The 16,576-nt window shown below is 39.7% G+C and overlaps 1 protein-coding gene across 6 annotated transcripts in view; it reads right to left on the bottom strand.

Moving 5' to 3' along the window:
* ACIN1 (apoptotic chromatin condensation inducer 1) overlaps positions 1 to 16,576 on the bottom strand; it is a 33,976-nt gene that overhangs the window by 16,950 nt on the left and 450 nt on the right. For 4 of the 6 annotated variants that reach the window (XM_049613096.1, XM_049613098.1, XM_049613097.1 and 1 more), the window contains exons 2-8: positions 15,239 to 15,304; positions 13,172 to 13,283; positions 12,640 to 12,759; positions 4,793 to 4,881; positions 2,074 to 3,333; positions 1,357 to 1,572; positions 741 to 856 (exon numbers count right to left, since the gene is read on the bottom strand). In XM_049613096.1, coding sequence (XP_049469053.1) covers positions 741 to 856; positions 1,357 to 1,572; positions 2,074 to 3,333; positions 4,793 to 4,881; positions 12,640 to 12,759; positions 13,172 to 13,283; positions 15,239 to 15,304 — 1,979 coding nt within the window. The remainder of the gene's footprint in view (positions 1 to 740; positions 857 to 1,356; positions 1,573 to 2,073; positions 3,334 to 4,792; positions 4,882 to 12,639; positions 12,760 to 13,171; positions 13,284 to 15,238; positions 15,305 to 16,576) is intronic. The other 2 variants (XM_049613101.1, XM_049613100.1) reach the window with 2 other exon arrangements.

Here is a 16,576-nt window from a genome sequence, read left to right as displayed (position 1 = left end):
TTTTCATTTCCCATGGGACTCTGAAGCCAGGAATTTGGGTTCAAATGCTTCTTAATTTATAGTACCTAGCTTAGAATACTGAATGATATACCTGTTCTTACCTGTATTTTTCTAAAAATAAATACAAGGAATAAAAAGTTCAAATTATATAAATGGCAAAAATCAATCCAAGGGTCTTACGGGGCCCCCAAATAAACTTCTGACTTCCTTCATGTACACTTCATATTTTGCTGTATCGTATCCAGTAAAAACTACGATGGATTATGCTTAATAAAAAGACAGCTAACAACCAGGGAAAACAGCGAAAACTCAAAAGCAAACCCCCTGTGCCTTTCTCAGTAGACTTTTGATATCCTTTATTAAACTGTGTTCCCAGGCTCAGATGTAGCTGGTAAACGTGAATTAAAGACTGAGTTAAGCTGACCTGAGTCAACTCCCTCACTGTCTTGAGTTTGGAAACCAAAGTCCCTACCGCCTGTTCCTTAAAGGACCTGACTATTTTGGTCAGAGGATCCCAGAAATGGGTTTCCTTATGCTCTAACCACCACTTTTCAGACTACCTTAAGAATTCTGGTGGCAGCTCTTAATGTGACAACTGAAACCTAGACTTTGTCCAGATAAAGCTCTGCCTTCTGTTTTAAAAGGAAACTAGGACTGCGTAGTCGAAGAACCCCAGGGAGTGAATAACTACCCCTCACTCCCAGTTCCTTATTATACCCCAGACAAGATCGATTACTTACACAGTGTGATGAATCCTTTCTGATTCTGGTAGGTGAGAAGTCTGGGTCTCTGAGGTTTGGGGCTGTGTGGCAGCTGGTGGCTCTGCCTCTTCAGCTTCACACTTCTTTGGGCTCCCCTGTCAGGACAAACATAGCAAAACAACATAGCAACGTACTTAAATCTGCTTGGTTCCTTTTCTTTAACCTGGAGCTGGTAAAAGGCAGAGCAGGACTTACACAGTAGCAGCTCCACACTTAGCCCTATATATCTTCATTATTTTAGTTTAGAAAGTGGAATGGAATGCCACTTCAAGAATTTCTATGCCAGCAATAATTTTATTAAAATTTTTTTGAGAGAACTGAGAAAAGGCTTCCTTTGGGGCAGAAAAAAAGGAGACATTCTACAGAAGTGACTCTGGGAGCCCTAGAGATGAGAACCTTGCTGCTTAGCCTCACATAGAGCTTTCATGAACCAGGGAGCCGGAACGGAGTTCAGTGGAATCTTCCATGTATCCCCAAATATCAACGTTTCTACTGAACCTTATCCAGACCAACCTTTCAGTTTTACAGCTAACACAAAAGGGAAAATCATGCCTAATCCTCCATCTCCCACTAGGGAGGGGGCATAACAGCCTACCCGCTCAGGTTGTAACCTCTGGGTCACATGCTTTTCGGCTGGCTCAGGTTGGCTTAAACGCCTCATTCGAATAGAGGATGAGGTGGAAGTCCTCTCCTTTGGCTCAAGGACCTGCAGTTGTGGCACTGGTGGAGTTGCAACCTCCTGACCAGAAGAGGGATCTTTGGTTTCAGTGTAGCTGGTGCTGCTGTCTCTGGAGACTCCAGGGCTCAGAGACTAAAGAAATGAAGCACATAAAGCAAATTATTTTATATGATTATGTATTTAGTACATCACTGAGTTTTCCAATTTCTGCTGACTCAGTTTAATACTTTAGACCCTTCTGTCTCTTATGCTTATTCTTGTTTGAGTTAGTGATCTCTTGGACTTCCTAGAGTATTTGCCAAATTATTTATTAAGTCCCAACTAAGGTGCTGAGATGCTGGGATACTAGAATACACATGTAAAAAGGCATGTCCATGTCCTCAAGTTTACAGTCTAATGAAGGAGACGGGTAAATGATTCAACTTCGGAATCAAAGGGACTCAAAAAATGAAAAAGAACTCTAGGGATCAATGAGTTGAAAATCAGACTCAGAGATGACAGGAAAGTGACCTGGGGAGTAAAAATAGTTTTTCCCATTCCTGCCAGGAATTATAATAGGTTCTCCTGGGGTTGAAAAACACTGGAGTACAAGATAAAAAAACATCAATGCACCCAAGATTCTCCCACACTTACTTTTCTGCTGTTGCTTGACGCTGAACGGGAACGGGAACGTGACCTGGACTCTGACGTTGATCTGGAGTCCATCTCAGATCTACCACGAGGGTTGGTGTGAGTACGTGCCCGAGATCCATCTCTCTGCTTGGATCTTGGAGATGAGTGAGATTGAGAGCCTGAGCTGTCAGGAGAGCGGGATCTTGATCTAGAACTGGAGGATGAAGAGGAGGACCGGCTTGAGGATGAGTCAGCTGACTGTTTCAATCTGTGGCTTGGGAGAAGAGTATGAGAAGCCCTTCTGCCTTCCTTCTGTTTCAAAGACAGCTGTTTCAGAGATTCCTCAGTGATCCCTTTGGCCGGTGCTAATTCCTCAATTTTTAGAGGGAGTGGTTGAGCAGATTTTTCTGACTCAGTTTCAAGACCCTTCTGGGTTGAGCATTCAGCTAGTGTGCTTTTCTGAACTAGAGGCAGGACACTCTCCTCTGGCACTTTCTCTGCTAGAGATTCTGCTTTGGTGTCTGCAAGACTGGACAAAGGAGACAGGCCTCCCACCAACTGGACAGTATGCTGAGATATTAATAGCTCCCTGGCCTCAGCATCTGTATTATGAGGAGACAGCTGAATGAGGACAGGGGGAGCTGGGCCTTCCATGGGCTCTATTTCTTCTTCACTTTGGAGTTGTGTATTAGATGGTGGAGAAGATGCTTCCTTGGTAAGTAAAGGTGGGGGAGTTTCCTCCTCACTGGCATTTTGCTCTGGTTGTAGCACAAGAGGGGCCTTCTCCAGATCTTCAGTCAGTCGAGGAGGGGAAGGGGATTTTGATTTTTCCTCGAAGCCTTTTAAAATTTTTACTTCCTTTTCTTCCTCCTCAAGAGAAGAAACTGTTTTCATCTCTTTCTCCTGCTGATGTCTGGCCATATGACTTCTTCTGGCCTCCTCCTGGGACCTTGTAATTCTCCCTCCTCTCTCTAACCCCTCCTGTTCCTGGGATCTTATGGTTTGGGATCTCTCATCTATCACCTCCTCTGGTTTTGCTCTGGGTATCTCTTCCCTCTCTTCTGTTTCCTCAAACTGTTTCAGGACTGGTACATCCCTAGATTTTTGTCCCTCATCATCTTCTTCCTCTTCCTCATCTTCCTCCTCTTCCTCCTCCTCTTCTTCTTCCTCCTCCGTTTTCAAATTTCGATCTGCTCTGACCCGTAGATTTCTGGAAGGTGCCTCTTGGTCCTCTTCCTCTTCAGCAGCCTGGCTGCACTCAGAGAGTTTAGCTGCTCTTGCCTGAAAAAAAAAAAAAAAAGATAATTATTTGTTTATTTATTTAAAGTAGGCTCCATGGCTAACCTGGGGCTCAAACTCACAACCCTGAGATTAAGAGTCACATGCTCTACCCACTAAGCCAACCAGGTGTCCTGGAAAGGAAAGATATACAATAGTTCCAAGTATATTTGCTCACTATCAACAGAGGAGAAAAGTATCTTACAAGATATACATAGGAAGGAGAAACTCAAAGACACATGTTTTCAGCAACATAAACAAGTGTCTCAGTAAACAAGCATGACTTATCGAGCTCTTACAGGCATCAAAATAGTAACCAAAAGGAATACAATAATGAAACTGCTACTAGTTTTTAGTTTCAAGCTTTAAAAATAAACTGAACATCTTTGGACGCCTGGGTGGCTCAGCTGGTTAAGTGTTGGACTTCAGCTTAGGTCATGATCTCACGGTCTATGAGTTTGAGCCCCGCGTCCGGATGTGTTGACAGCTCAGAGTCTGGAGCCTGCTTCAGATTCTGTGATTCCCTCTCTCTCTGCCCCTCCCCTGCTCGCACTCTCTCTCAAAAATAAACAAACATTAAAAATAAATAAATAAAAATAAACTGAACATCTAGAAAGTAGCAGGGCAGGTGGGGGAACTGACGTATCATCACTTAATGTAATTATTCTTATCGTTTTGGTATATTTAATTTTTTCCCCACTATTTCTTTTACATACTCATAATTATACCACAAATATCCTTTTGTATTCTGCTCACTTAATACTGTATCATATGGCTTTAAAATTTTTTTGTTTGTTTTAAAGATTTTAAGTAATCGCTACACCCAACATGGGGCTTGAACTCACAACCCCGAGATCAAGAGTCATATACTCTACCGACTGAAGACAGCCAGGTGCCCCTGGCTTTAAAGTTTTAATTAAATAACTGTATCTTTTCTAATAATGTATTTTAGAAATATAGACCAGCCTGTTAATTTTCACAATTAAATTTTAATTTTTATATATTTGCTTAATTTTATATATTTGCTTCTATGCAGATTTGCTTAGAAATCTGAACACCAGAGCAGATCTAAATTAAAAAAACCAGGGTGGCTCAGTTGGTTAAGCGTCCGACTTCAGCTCAGATCACGATCTCGCGGTCCATGAGTTCAAGCCCCGCATCAGGCTCTGTGCTGACCGCTCAGAGCCTGGAGCCTGTTTCGGATTCTGTCTCCCTCTCTCTCTGACCCTCCCCCATTCATGCTCTGTCTCTGTCTCAAAAATAAATAAATGTTAAAAAAAAAATTTTTTTTTTAATTAAAAAAACCAAAGCAAAAAAAAAAAAAAAAAAAAAGAGACGAGAAAGAAGATAACTACAGAAATCTAAAGAGACACCAACTCTGAAAAAGTCTGAGGAAGAGAAGGAGAAGATAGCCAAAGCAATACCAAGAGGTGATAGATGTTTTAAGAGGTATTTGAATTACCTGTCTGACCCTGGATGATCGTCTTTCTCCTTTCCTTGGTTTATCATCATCAGATTCACCTTTTTCTTCAGAAATAGAGGAGCTTTTTCCTATCAAACGAAAGAAAATCAAGTCAGACTCATGGCGTAAACACTCGTTCAAGGCTGCTTTCTAAAATTCAATCAATCATAGCATATGAGTGGGGCGCCTGGGGGCTCAGTTGGTTGAACACACAACTTCGGCTCAGGTCATGATCTCACGGTTCATGAGCGTCAGGGTCTGTGCTGACAGCTCAGAGCCGGGAGCCTGCTTCACATTCTGTGTCTCTCCCACTTCTCTCTGGCCCTCCCCTGCTCACACTCTGTCTCTCAAAAATAAACAAACATTAAAAAAAAATTTTTTTTAAATCATAGTATATGAGCTAGCCAATATATATATGTATCAATTTCTTTGACTTCTAAGCAGAAGACCATATCAAGTTCTAAGAGTCAAGGTCTTATTGATAATTCCTGCTATGCATGTCTGGAATATTTTCAGTATCTCAAAGCCAATTCACAGATTACAAATAACTCAAATAAATACATGTAAAATAACTACTAGGGGCTTCAAACTGTTTAGCAGGGATGTACAAATACAAAGTATACTTATTTCTATAAAATGTTTTGTCACCATTTTTCTGGATTGCCTGACAAACCAGTTTGTGAAACAACAATCTCATGAAATAAGTACTTAAATGAATTGTTTTCAGGCCCTAAGTTGCTAGAAATTACTTCAAGCCCTGCACAGGGCTTTAGAAATGGGCTATAAAGAGCTCAAGGTAAGATTTCTTTTTGGAAGGAAAAATAAGTTCAAGAAAGCTTGAAAACCACTAGTCTAGGTCATTTCAAAAGAACTCCATGTAAAGCTGGAAAAAAGATGGATTGAAAGATTTCTAAGTTTCCTACCAGGATTAAAATATTACACAGAATACAATGCAAATATCAATGAGAACCACCTTAGAAAGCAGCCTAAACATTATTCCAGATACTTAGCTAGATTGGGCTCAATTTTAATATAGTACAAAACTTAAATGATCCATAAAACCATATCCTACACTAAAAGTATTTAAATTGGTGCAAATAAAGCAGACGGTGTGAGGTCTAATTCAGTCTTCTTATTTCTATATCCCAACAATTTGGGGCACCTGGCTGACTCAGTTGGTAGAAAATGTGACTCTTGATCTCAGGGTCATGAGTTCAAACCCCGCATTAGATGCGGAGCTACTTAAAAAAAATAAAATAAATATATACCAAAGAACTAAAATGAACTAGTCTTTGCTTCTGTAATTATAAGAAGAAACAGGGGCACCTGGGTGGTTCCTCTGGTTACACATCCAACCTGCTCAAGTCATGATCTCATAGTTTGTGAGTTCGAGCCCCTAATTGGACTCTCTGCTGTCAGTACAGAGCCCACTTCTGATCCTGTCACCCTTTCTTTCTGCCCCTTCCCTGCTTGCACTTTCAGGCTCTTTCAAAAATAAACATTAAAAAAAATAAACATAAAATGAACTAGAAGACTGCACATATTTTGTAAAACTTTACTCCATCATCACTTGACTAATAAGATCTCTGAATATATACCATTTTACATCTGGGTTAGTGAATAAACACCTGCATTATGGGTATGTGCTTAGGATATATAATGACAGGCCAGACTCTCTAGCAAACATTTGAAGGATAATCTGTAGGAAATTAATAAATAATGTGATTATAATAATCAATAAGGATTTAGTAATTAAGTGGCCTGAAATAGGTTAAATTACAATTTGAATAAACCAAAAGAAGATTGTTTTCCATTAATTTCAGATAAAGCTCCTTTACAAAAGTTTAAAAGAAAGAAGTTATTTTTGTAGTTTAACCAAAAAAAAAAAAAAAAAAAAAAGGCAGAGGCTGGGGGCAGGAGGGCTGAACAGGCAGAGCACAGAGAACTTTTACAACAGTGAAAATACTCCGTATGATACTGGAGTGATGGGTACATATTATACATCAATCCAAACCCACAAAATGTACAACTTAAGAGTGAACTCTAAGGTAAACTATGGATCTTGGGTGATTATGACTTGTCAATGTAGGTTCATCAATTTTAAGAAATGTACCACAATGATGGGGGATGTGGATAACAAGAGAGACTATGCATGGGTGGGAACAGAAGGCATACAGGAAATCTCTATACCATCCTCTTAATTTTGCCCTGAACCTAAAATTGCTCTAAAAAAAAAAAAATGTCTTGGGGCATCTGGGTAGCTTAGTTAAAGCATCCGAATCTTGATCTCAGCTCAGGTCTTGATCTCAGGGTTGTGGGTTCAAACTCCACGTTGGGCTCCAACCCCACGTTGGGTTCCACGCACAGCATGAAGCCTACTTAAAAAATAAAAAATAATTCAAAAATAATGTCTTAGGAGGCACCTGGCTTGCTCAGTTGGTAGGTAAAGCATGCAACTCTTAATCTTAGGGTTTTGAGTTTGAGCCCCTTGTTCAGTGTAGAGATTATTTAAAAATAAAAATCTCAGGGGCACTTGGGTGGCTCTGTCAGTTAAGTGTCTGACTCTTGATTTCAGCTCAGGTCATGATCTCACAGTTCTTGAGATCAAGCCCCATGCTGGACTCTACACTGACAGCAAGAAGCCTGCTTGGGATTCCCTCTCTCCTTCTTTCTCTCTCTGTCCCTCCCCCACTCTCTCACTCTCTCAGAATAAATAAGTAAGCTTAAAAAAAATCATGCAGGGGCACCTGGGTGGCTCAGTTGGTTAAGTGTCTGACTTTGGCTCAGGTCATGAGCTCCTGCCCATGCTCTCTCTCAAAGGTGAATAAACACTTAAAAAAAAAATCATCCAGATGCTCAAAAAAAAGAAAAAAAAAAAAGTTAACCAGGTCAGAGGTAACGTGAAGATTTGAATTTTGTAGGCATTTTAAGCTTATACACAAAGAAAAGATGGGGAAAATTATACATCAAAATATCAGCTGAGGTTTTTTTAGTGTGTAGGACTATGGATGATTTAAAAATTTGTTTTCTTGGGGCGCCTGGGTGACTCAGTCGGTTAAGCATCCAACTTCGGCTCGGGTCTTGATCTCACGGTTCGTGGGTTCAAGCCCTGTGTTGGGCTCAGTGCTGACAGCTCAGAGGCTGGAGCCTGCTTCAGATTCTGTGTCTTCCTCTCTCTCTGCCCCTCCCTTGCTCATGCTCTCTCTCCTTCTCTCTCCCAAAAATAAAATAAAAACATAAAAAAAGTTAAAAACTTGTTTTCTCTAGTTTTCCCAAATTTTCTTTAATAAATACACACTTTTGTAATAAAACAATAAATATTATTTAACTTTTTTTTTTAGACGTTTATTTATTTTTGAAAGAGAGAGTCACAGTGCGAGCAGGAGAGGGACAGAAAGAGAGGGAGACACAGAATCTGAAGTAGGATCCAGGCTCTGAGCTGTTAGCACAGAGCCCGATGGAGGGCTCGAACTCATGAACCATGAAATCATGACCTGAGCCGAAGCTGGACGCTTAATCGGCTGAGCCACCCAGGTGCCCTGACAATAAATATTATTAAAAGGATAAAATCCTATCCTCTGGAAGAAAAAAAATACTCCTCAAATCCTATAAATAGCTAAAATTCATAGGCCTAGCCATCCCAAGTACTCGTTTTTATCACGGCAAGTTCTGAGAAACATTCTCTGTTTTCTTTTCAATTCATAAACAGAAATTATATGCACATATTTACAGCCATACTAAAATGCTTTGTGGTGAAAAACAGGCTTTCAGTAAACACACATATGCTCTGAATAAACAAATGTGATTTTAAGGGGTGGGAAAAAGACATGTTTTATAAAGCTGGCCAGATTAATGTGTTATACAGGTCAAAGAGTTCTCGAGTTGTGATTTTAAAATTTATGTACAAGCAAAGAGCATTTTTCTCTACCTATTGAAAGTTGAGTGCTATTTATAACTTGGATCATAATGTTGTCCAGATGCTGTAAAACTACAGTGATAGGATTCCAAATGTTAACCCTCTGGAAGCACTTGATTCATCAAAGAGACGTGGGCCATTCAGAAAGTTTTGGTCATGAGTGTTTAGCAAAAAAAAGTGACAACTTGGAGGGGACCCTCAGACATAAAATAGGAACTCAATAAGCAATACAAAATATAAAGAAAAAAATAAATAAAGAAATCAGGAATCACTTTCTAGCTCTTAGTAAGGAGCTGATCTGATGCAGACAAGCTTCTGGGAAAGGTGACATCTTCTATGATGGGCACAAGATGTCTTAACGTGAGTGTCTTAAGCCAGATGTTAACAGTATGTGTAGAAACTGAGTACCTTTAGCAAAGGATGGAGCCAGTGTATTTTAGGAGTTGAAAAGCAAGTCAGAGTAAATATAAGATTTCTAAGATTCCAAAGCCAGAAGCCTTCAGGAGAAAGTGTAAGGTGGCTGCTAGACAGTGGAGAAGTGAAGAATGTTTAAGGTCCACATAGGAAAGCAGTATCTTCATTCTAGAAGATAAATCCATGGGCAGGACTGGCAGGACCCAAGTAAGGTAGTTAGAGATCACATCAAAGCCTGTGTACAAAGGGTATCCTTGGGTATGAATGAGAAGCAGGAATTAAGAGAAGAGAACTGGCAATGATGCCAAACCTAAATCTGACTCATGGCAGCTGAGTAAGTAACTTAACTAGCGTTTCTCTAGAATCTCAGCTTTCACATTTAATACAAGAAAAAGGAATGAGGACTGTATGCCCTATAAGCAAAAGGCTAGTTAAGATTTCCTAGAGCTATACCTTTGTTAAAGAACCTGTTTCCTGATATCCACTTTTAAATGTTTTTGTATTTTCCTAGATTGGACTCTTTTTGAAATAACTAATGGCGGCAATAAGAATTTCTGTATACCCAATCATGACCTAGAGGTGAGTCCAGACAACTTCTGACTATGGACTCCCCATACCTTAGAAAAATCTGAAGAAAGTGGTAGAAAGAGAAGTCAAGAAGGAAAGGGTTTTGTGTATAACACATAAACAGGAGATTGCTGGAATATAAGCCAAAGATCCTCATCAAATACAATATTGAAAAATTATTCTTTCAGTTAGTCATTCACAAATTGAGTTGATTAACAAAACTACCAGGGGACTTTTAAAAACATGTAGAATCCCAGACTCCCATTCCCTGAGACTCTTGGGGTAAGGCCCAGGAAGCCACATTCTTAAAAATAGTAATACAAAAAAAAAAAAAAAAAAAAATCAGATCATCAGGTGCCACTACCAATTAGCAAAATATGTCACTAGAAACCTAAAATCAAAATCTTAATTAAAGAGAGGATTCCCAAAACATCCAAATAAACTGGTATCTCAATAGTTTCCTGGCCTATGGCAGATTAACACAGCGAACCTTGAAAGAATCTAATTTTCTGGGTAAACTCTAGGCATTACCACTGCTCCAAATACACACTGCTAGAACTCCAAACTACCACTTCGTTGAGGATCTTGCCCAAATTTTGTACGACATCTATGAGATCCATATTCTAACCAAGATCAGAGGTAGGAAGTTTATGGTAGACAGTACAATGAAGAGCACAAATGGCAATTGTTAGCTGTGCTCTACAATTTACTTCAGTAATCTCTTCTAATTTATTTGCTTTTGAAACCTTATTTGTTTCAGGATCCATTTATTATTTTCATTTCAAATTACATTCAGAACTGAGACTCTTTTATTTAAAGAGAGTTCTTCATCAAATCATGCTCCTATTAAGAATTTTCAGTGGTTTCTCCTTACTTTAGAATAAAAAACCTCACATTCATTGAATTAACATTCAAAGACCTTTGCACTATTATCCCAATCTACCTTACAAGTTGTTTCTCTATTCTTTTTTTAATGTTTATTTCTGAGAGAGAGAAAGACAGAGCACAAACAGGGGAGGGACAGAGACAGAGAGGGAGACACAGAATCCAAAACAGGCTCCAGGCTCTGAGCTGTCAGCACAGAGCCCGACGCGGGGCTCGAACTCAGGACAGTGAGATCATGACCTGAGCCGAAGCTGGATGCTTAACCGACTGAGCCACCCAGCCCTTCTGACTATTTTTGAATATGTAAGACCACTTCACTCTGGCTGCACTAATTCATTACTTCTCCTTTAAAAATATCACATCCAGGGGCACCTGGTGGCTGTTGGTTGAGCATCCGACTTTGGCTCAGATCATGATCTCCTGGATCTCATGAGTCTGAGCCTCATATAGGTAAAAACAAACAAACAAACAAACAAACAGGCAAACAAACAAACAAACAAAAAAACCCCAGAAAAACAATCCACAAGCCCTGCACCAGCCTTGCTACCATCAGCCCAGAACCTGCTTTGGATCCTCTGTCCCTCTCTCTCTGCCCCTCCACCTCGCCCCCCTCAAAGATAAATAAACATACAAAAATAAAAATATCACATTCATTATTTCTATGCATTTGTTCCTTCCTAAAAATACTCTCTTGTTTCCTCTGAGCCAATTCAAATCCTACTGATTTCTAGGGCTCAGTTCAAATCCTACACCTTTTCCATGAAGCTCTCTCTCATCACTGCAGTCCTCAGGGAACTTTTATTCTGTATTCTTATGGTCCATGTGTTTGTACTATTTATGTATCACTTTAAAGCACACCATCTTCTCTTAATGGCTGTATGTGCAATTTTCCTCTCCCAAAAAGACTTTATAATGTGTTAACGCCCCCTATACTCACAGCAGAAACTTAATAAATACTTTCGTGACTGACTTCTGAAAACACTGACAACTAATCTAGAAGAGTTTTCCCCCTCCCTTCTGGCTTTACAATCATGGGGAAAAGAGTATTAGGAGCAAAATGGATCAACTGAGACTCTGCTACTTTAGTACTTGAGAAGAAAAGAGATCTCTAAAATAACTTATTTTTCTCTTACCGTTAAATATCTGCTAAAAAAAAAAAAAATCTATGTTCAGAAAGGAATTCTATATTCATCAGAAGAGGTAGTAACTTCTACATGTCCTAAAAATATTAAATATGGAGTGATCACCTTCCCCATGACCACTAACATTGAAAATGGTTCACAATCCTTTTAATTACAAATTGTTTTAAAATATTTATTGTCCACGTCCTATATACATGTTCCCCTAAAAGTATACTGTCTTAGGTAGTTTAGAAAACAAAGGCTGTGTTTACAGGCATTTGCTTGAGATACTACACGAAACTGGGTGCTTAATTTTTATGTGAAAAACTAATCTTGCCCGAACCCACCCTACACAGTGAGTTAGAGCTCCCTGTAATATGCTCACATGATATTCTGCACTGCCTCTGAGAGCACAGAGCACAACAGTAATAATTATGCAATAACCTGACTAATGTCCATCTCTTCACTAAACTATACATTTCACTAGGGCAGAGACTTGTCCTTGCTCTCCTATATTCCTGGTGCCCAGCATGTGTCTAGCATACAAAAGGCACTTAATGAAAATTTGTTGAATGAATTAATAAACTACAGCAGATGTCCATTTGGGGGGGGTGACTGGATGGGCAACACGTAACCCATACAACTGGTGAAAAGATGACAGAGTTGTGACTCCTGTAAATTCAGAAGTAGAGGAGGTTAAAGAGGTACAGATGCGAAGAAAAATCATACTGCCTTTAAAACACTCTGAGAGGTTGTCACAACACAGAGGTGAAAGCAGACTTCAAAAAGGACATAATTCCCATGACAAACAGATGTGAAGTATCAATGTCACAGAACTGCCCTGGGACTTTAACGGAGGCTTAGCATGAAAGGAGGCGTAACTACCTCCCCCCACCAACTACGCAGGATTGACAAAACAGCGCAGTGGGGAGGGAGATACGTACTGGGTGAATGTCTGCTGAGCTCCAGCTCTGGTCTCTCCAGGCTGCTCTGAAAGTCAGGAGGCAGCAGGGAAGCCACTCCCTCAGGATGGATCATCTCGTCCTCCGACTCAGCTGAAGCTTCTGCAAAGCACAGATTGGGTCGGGGCAGGGAGGGAGTGAAGGGCTCAGCATGTGGGAATATGTAGAGGAGCGAAGGAGATCAGGCAAAGTCACGGGACACAGAGTATATACTAAAGAGAGCACTGTACATAGAGAAAAAACTCCCTGGAATTAAGATCTACCTCATTTAAAGGGCAGCTTAATTTACTTATAATTCTTCCTATTGGCAGGAATCCTTTTCTAACAGTCAAATTAAGTGTCTTCTTCCCTGACAAAAAGTAAATAACAACTCACTTGGCTTAACTACCAAAGCAAGTAAGTAGCAGTTTCAGCTTGACTTACTCCTGAAATTGCCTACTTAAACAGGCCTATCTATTCAGTGACAGGAATAAGAATGAAGAACTCCTTGAAAGAAGTGACAGTCTGGGCTTACCTTCAAGTTCTGCAGCTTCTCGGGCTTCACGTTCCAGACGCTGCCTAAGTAGCTCCTGCTGCTTTTCCAGATACTGCTTTATGAAACTGTTCTGGCTCATTTCCTCGCCAATCTGTGTAGAAGACATGGAAAAAGAAAGTCGAGGAAAGCAAACCAGGAAAACACAAGGAAGAAAATTCCATGGAGCAAAAGTCTACTCCTTATATTTGAACCCAAGAAAGATAATCAAAATGTTGGAAGGCCCTTTTCTAATTATGGTGAGGACCAAAATAAATAACCCTATGATTCAGAAAAGATGGCAAAAAGAGGAACTGCACATAATTTCTTATCTTGAATATTTAGTCCCAACGAAAGAGTGATGCCCAAATTAAAATAAAAATTCCTGCAAAATTATGTTTTAATCCAAATTTTAATCTAAAATGTTATTTAAAGTTCATCTAAATTTTCTTTTTAGTAATATCAAGAACTGAAAGGAAAAAATACAAGTTCCTACTAGGTCATTTTGTTGTTGATAAAAAAAGGTAAATCTCCACCTACCCAGGGATCATTTTGTTAAACAACTCCAAAATTTACATACGGCACTTAAACTATGTAAGAGATTAAGAAAAGGGATGTCTATTCATCATTTAAACAGAGTTTTAACTTCCTTTTTCTTTGGGTGGGAAAAAATCCTTGGTAACAACATTAAAATCCAGGAGCTTAATCCCTTTTCCCATTTTTTCCTGTAACACAGAGTCCCACATCACTCTTCTGTCACAAGTCCTTCCCAGAACCTTCTTGCTTAGCAAGTCCTACTAGAATGCCAAAAAAAGGGAAAAAATCTGAATATTGTTTGTTTTTAGTCATCTTTCCTAAGCATGGTAAATGTTTATTTTCACTTAAAGTAGAGATGCATCTCTTGGTACTCAATGGACATTGATAAAGTGTGGGTTGCATTTATTAGAGAACGTACAGATTTACTGCAAAAATCCTATGTTAATAAAGCAAAGCTTCAAAGACTAAAATGCAATGAATAAATGGAATATAATCATAAACTGATTAACTCATACAGTTTCTTACACTTATACTTAACTAAACTTCCATAAACAGACTAGATTATGACATAGCTTAATGAAGTGGTAACAAGGGACTAGGAAGGCTCTCTTGTTTTTCCATAGTATCTTGGGACTTCACCTAGTACTGGAGCTGCACAACATTGCACTAACAAAGACCTAGATTTTTCCTTTAAGTACATAACATACTATAATGAGGGGATTTTAAAAGCTGAAGAGAGTCTTATGAAATTGCAGTCTAAGAATTTTATTTTTTTAAACTGTGGAATTGTTTCTTCTAAAAAAATCTTACACTGAAACTCAATATATAAGACAGATAAAAGAAGATCAAATTTAGTTAGGTGGGGAATATGAGCACCTGCCCACTTGGGAAGAAGGTTATCTTCCCCAGAAATCCCCCAAAAGCAGGTCTACAAAACTAAAGTAGAGCAGTTATAAAACTACGGATATAGTCCAACCTTTTCTAATATTATACATAGAAATTGTGGAATCCAAGGCATCCAAAGGTTAAGTTTCTTGCCCTAAGTAACAGAGTAATTAATGATATTTACAAGTAAGTGCACAGTTAGCATTAACACTAGTAATGGTGGATATTTCCAAAGGATTGAATTCTTGGAAAATCTATGTCAACACAAGAATTCTTCTTGATCAGCAAGTATCATCCTACACTGCCCTATTGATTGTCTACTTCATGTCTTCATTCAAAGACATCAACTACTTTTTCCAAATCAATGGCAAATGAATGGCTCCAGATTCTTGTACTACACTTCATCAATTGGAACCACATCTTTTTGCACACATCATTGCAAGTATCAGAAATTAACTAATAGCTCTTCTAATTCTGTTTCTGAATTTTTTTATTAGAATTCATCTGATCTGGTATGAGGACTTTTCCAACTCAGGGAATTCAGAAAAATACTGGTGAGGAATTAACCATCAAATATACATCATTATGTCCTTCCATATGTCTGTGCATCCAAAGAGCCCACCCTATCTAATAAATCTTTTTTCTTACCTGGGAATTTGGCTGGAATGCAGCATGGGGTGTTGAGTGTTTCTGCAAATTTTCTAGCATTAGAGCCTGGTATAGAGAATGGCAAAAGTCAGAAACTTGGGGGAAAAAACCCACCACTCCCCAATCTCTTCATTGAATGCAATGACTAACCATACACACTTAAACTGTACTCCTTTTCCAGGAACCTAAAAGCCCTTTACTAATACTGTTCTTACTCATCTTCAGAAGACCCTTAAAAGTAGCCATGGTTACTGCTCCCAAATGTACAAATGTAAAATGCAGGCACATGAAGAAAATGAGCGACCTGGCTATGTAATAAAATCAGTGACAGTGACAGAACCAGTACTACAATCTCTATTATCTTCTGCACTTCTGACTAATGTCCCTTCTAAATCTGGCCATGCAGGTAAAATGACTTCAAATGCTCAAGTCAGCTTCAAATACAGGAAACCAACATGGGGCTGCTGGTTTTGGCTTGACTGAATTACTTGGTCAGTTACCCAGGGCTAGATCTACTTGAGTGAATTTGTAGTGTTTCCAACAGAGTGGCACCTAGATTTATCAAGTCTATAAAAATTTCAAAAAGGAGGCTATAGAACAAAATGACCACAGACTCTAAACTGTGGCTGACCCAATCCACACACACGAAACCGTCAGCTCTGTACAGGCAGGCAACGGTCTGTCAATTTAACCCTTGAGCCAACTCAGCCCTAATGGGGACTAAACACCATGTATCCTAATTAACCCCAATTAAAACCATGACATCCTCACATTGCCTCCGTTTACACCAAACCTATACACACAAATCCATCCACCTCATGACGATCCCACCCTAAACTACTCAAATCGATTCAAAATCCCCAACATATAACAACCTGCCCCACCTCTCTCACCAATATTCACCAAACTCTTATCCACCCAAATTGTTTCTGGATAAATCATACACCCCTCTACAACCGAGTCCCTTCAAGTCAAGGTCTCTCTTCATCTCACCTCCTAATCTAATCAGGTAGGCGTTTTACCCTATCCCAATCCTATTCCTCCGGATACCGACACCAGCCCCATTAACCCCTCCGCCCAACTATACCCCTAACTCTGACCCAGCCCAATTCGCCCCCCTCAGGCCAGCAACGCCGGTGGTAGTGGTGGGATTTAACTCCTTCTGCAGCGCATGCGCCGAAACCACAGACACAAACAAGGAGGGGGTGGGGGAAGGAGGAAGGAGCTTAAGACACTCCGGGAGAGTAGCGCGCACCCTCCCATTTTGGGCTCGCGCCGCTGCCGTTAAGGCGGGAACCGGCGCTGTCTCTATTCCAGCGCGAGCCTCACCAACCACCG

This window comes from Panthera uncia, assembly GCF_023721935.1.
Source record: "Panthera uncia isolate 11264 chromosome B3 unlocalized genomic scaffold, Puncia_PCG_1.0 HiC_scaffold_1, whole genome shotgun sequence".
Lineage (NCBI taxonomy): Eukaryota > Metazoa > Chordata > Mammalia > Carnivora > Felidae > Panthera > Panthera uncia.
Note: the sequence above shows the minus strand (reverse complement) of the source record. Positions and strands in the feature narration are given on the sequence as shown.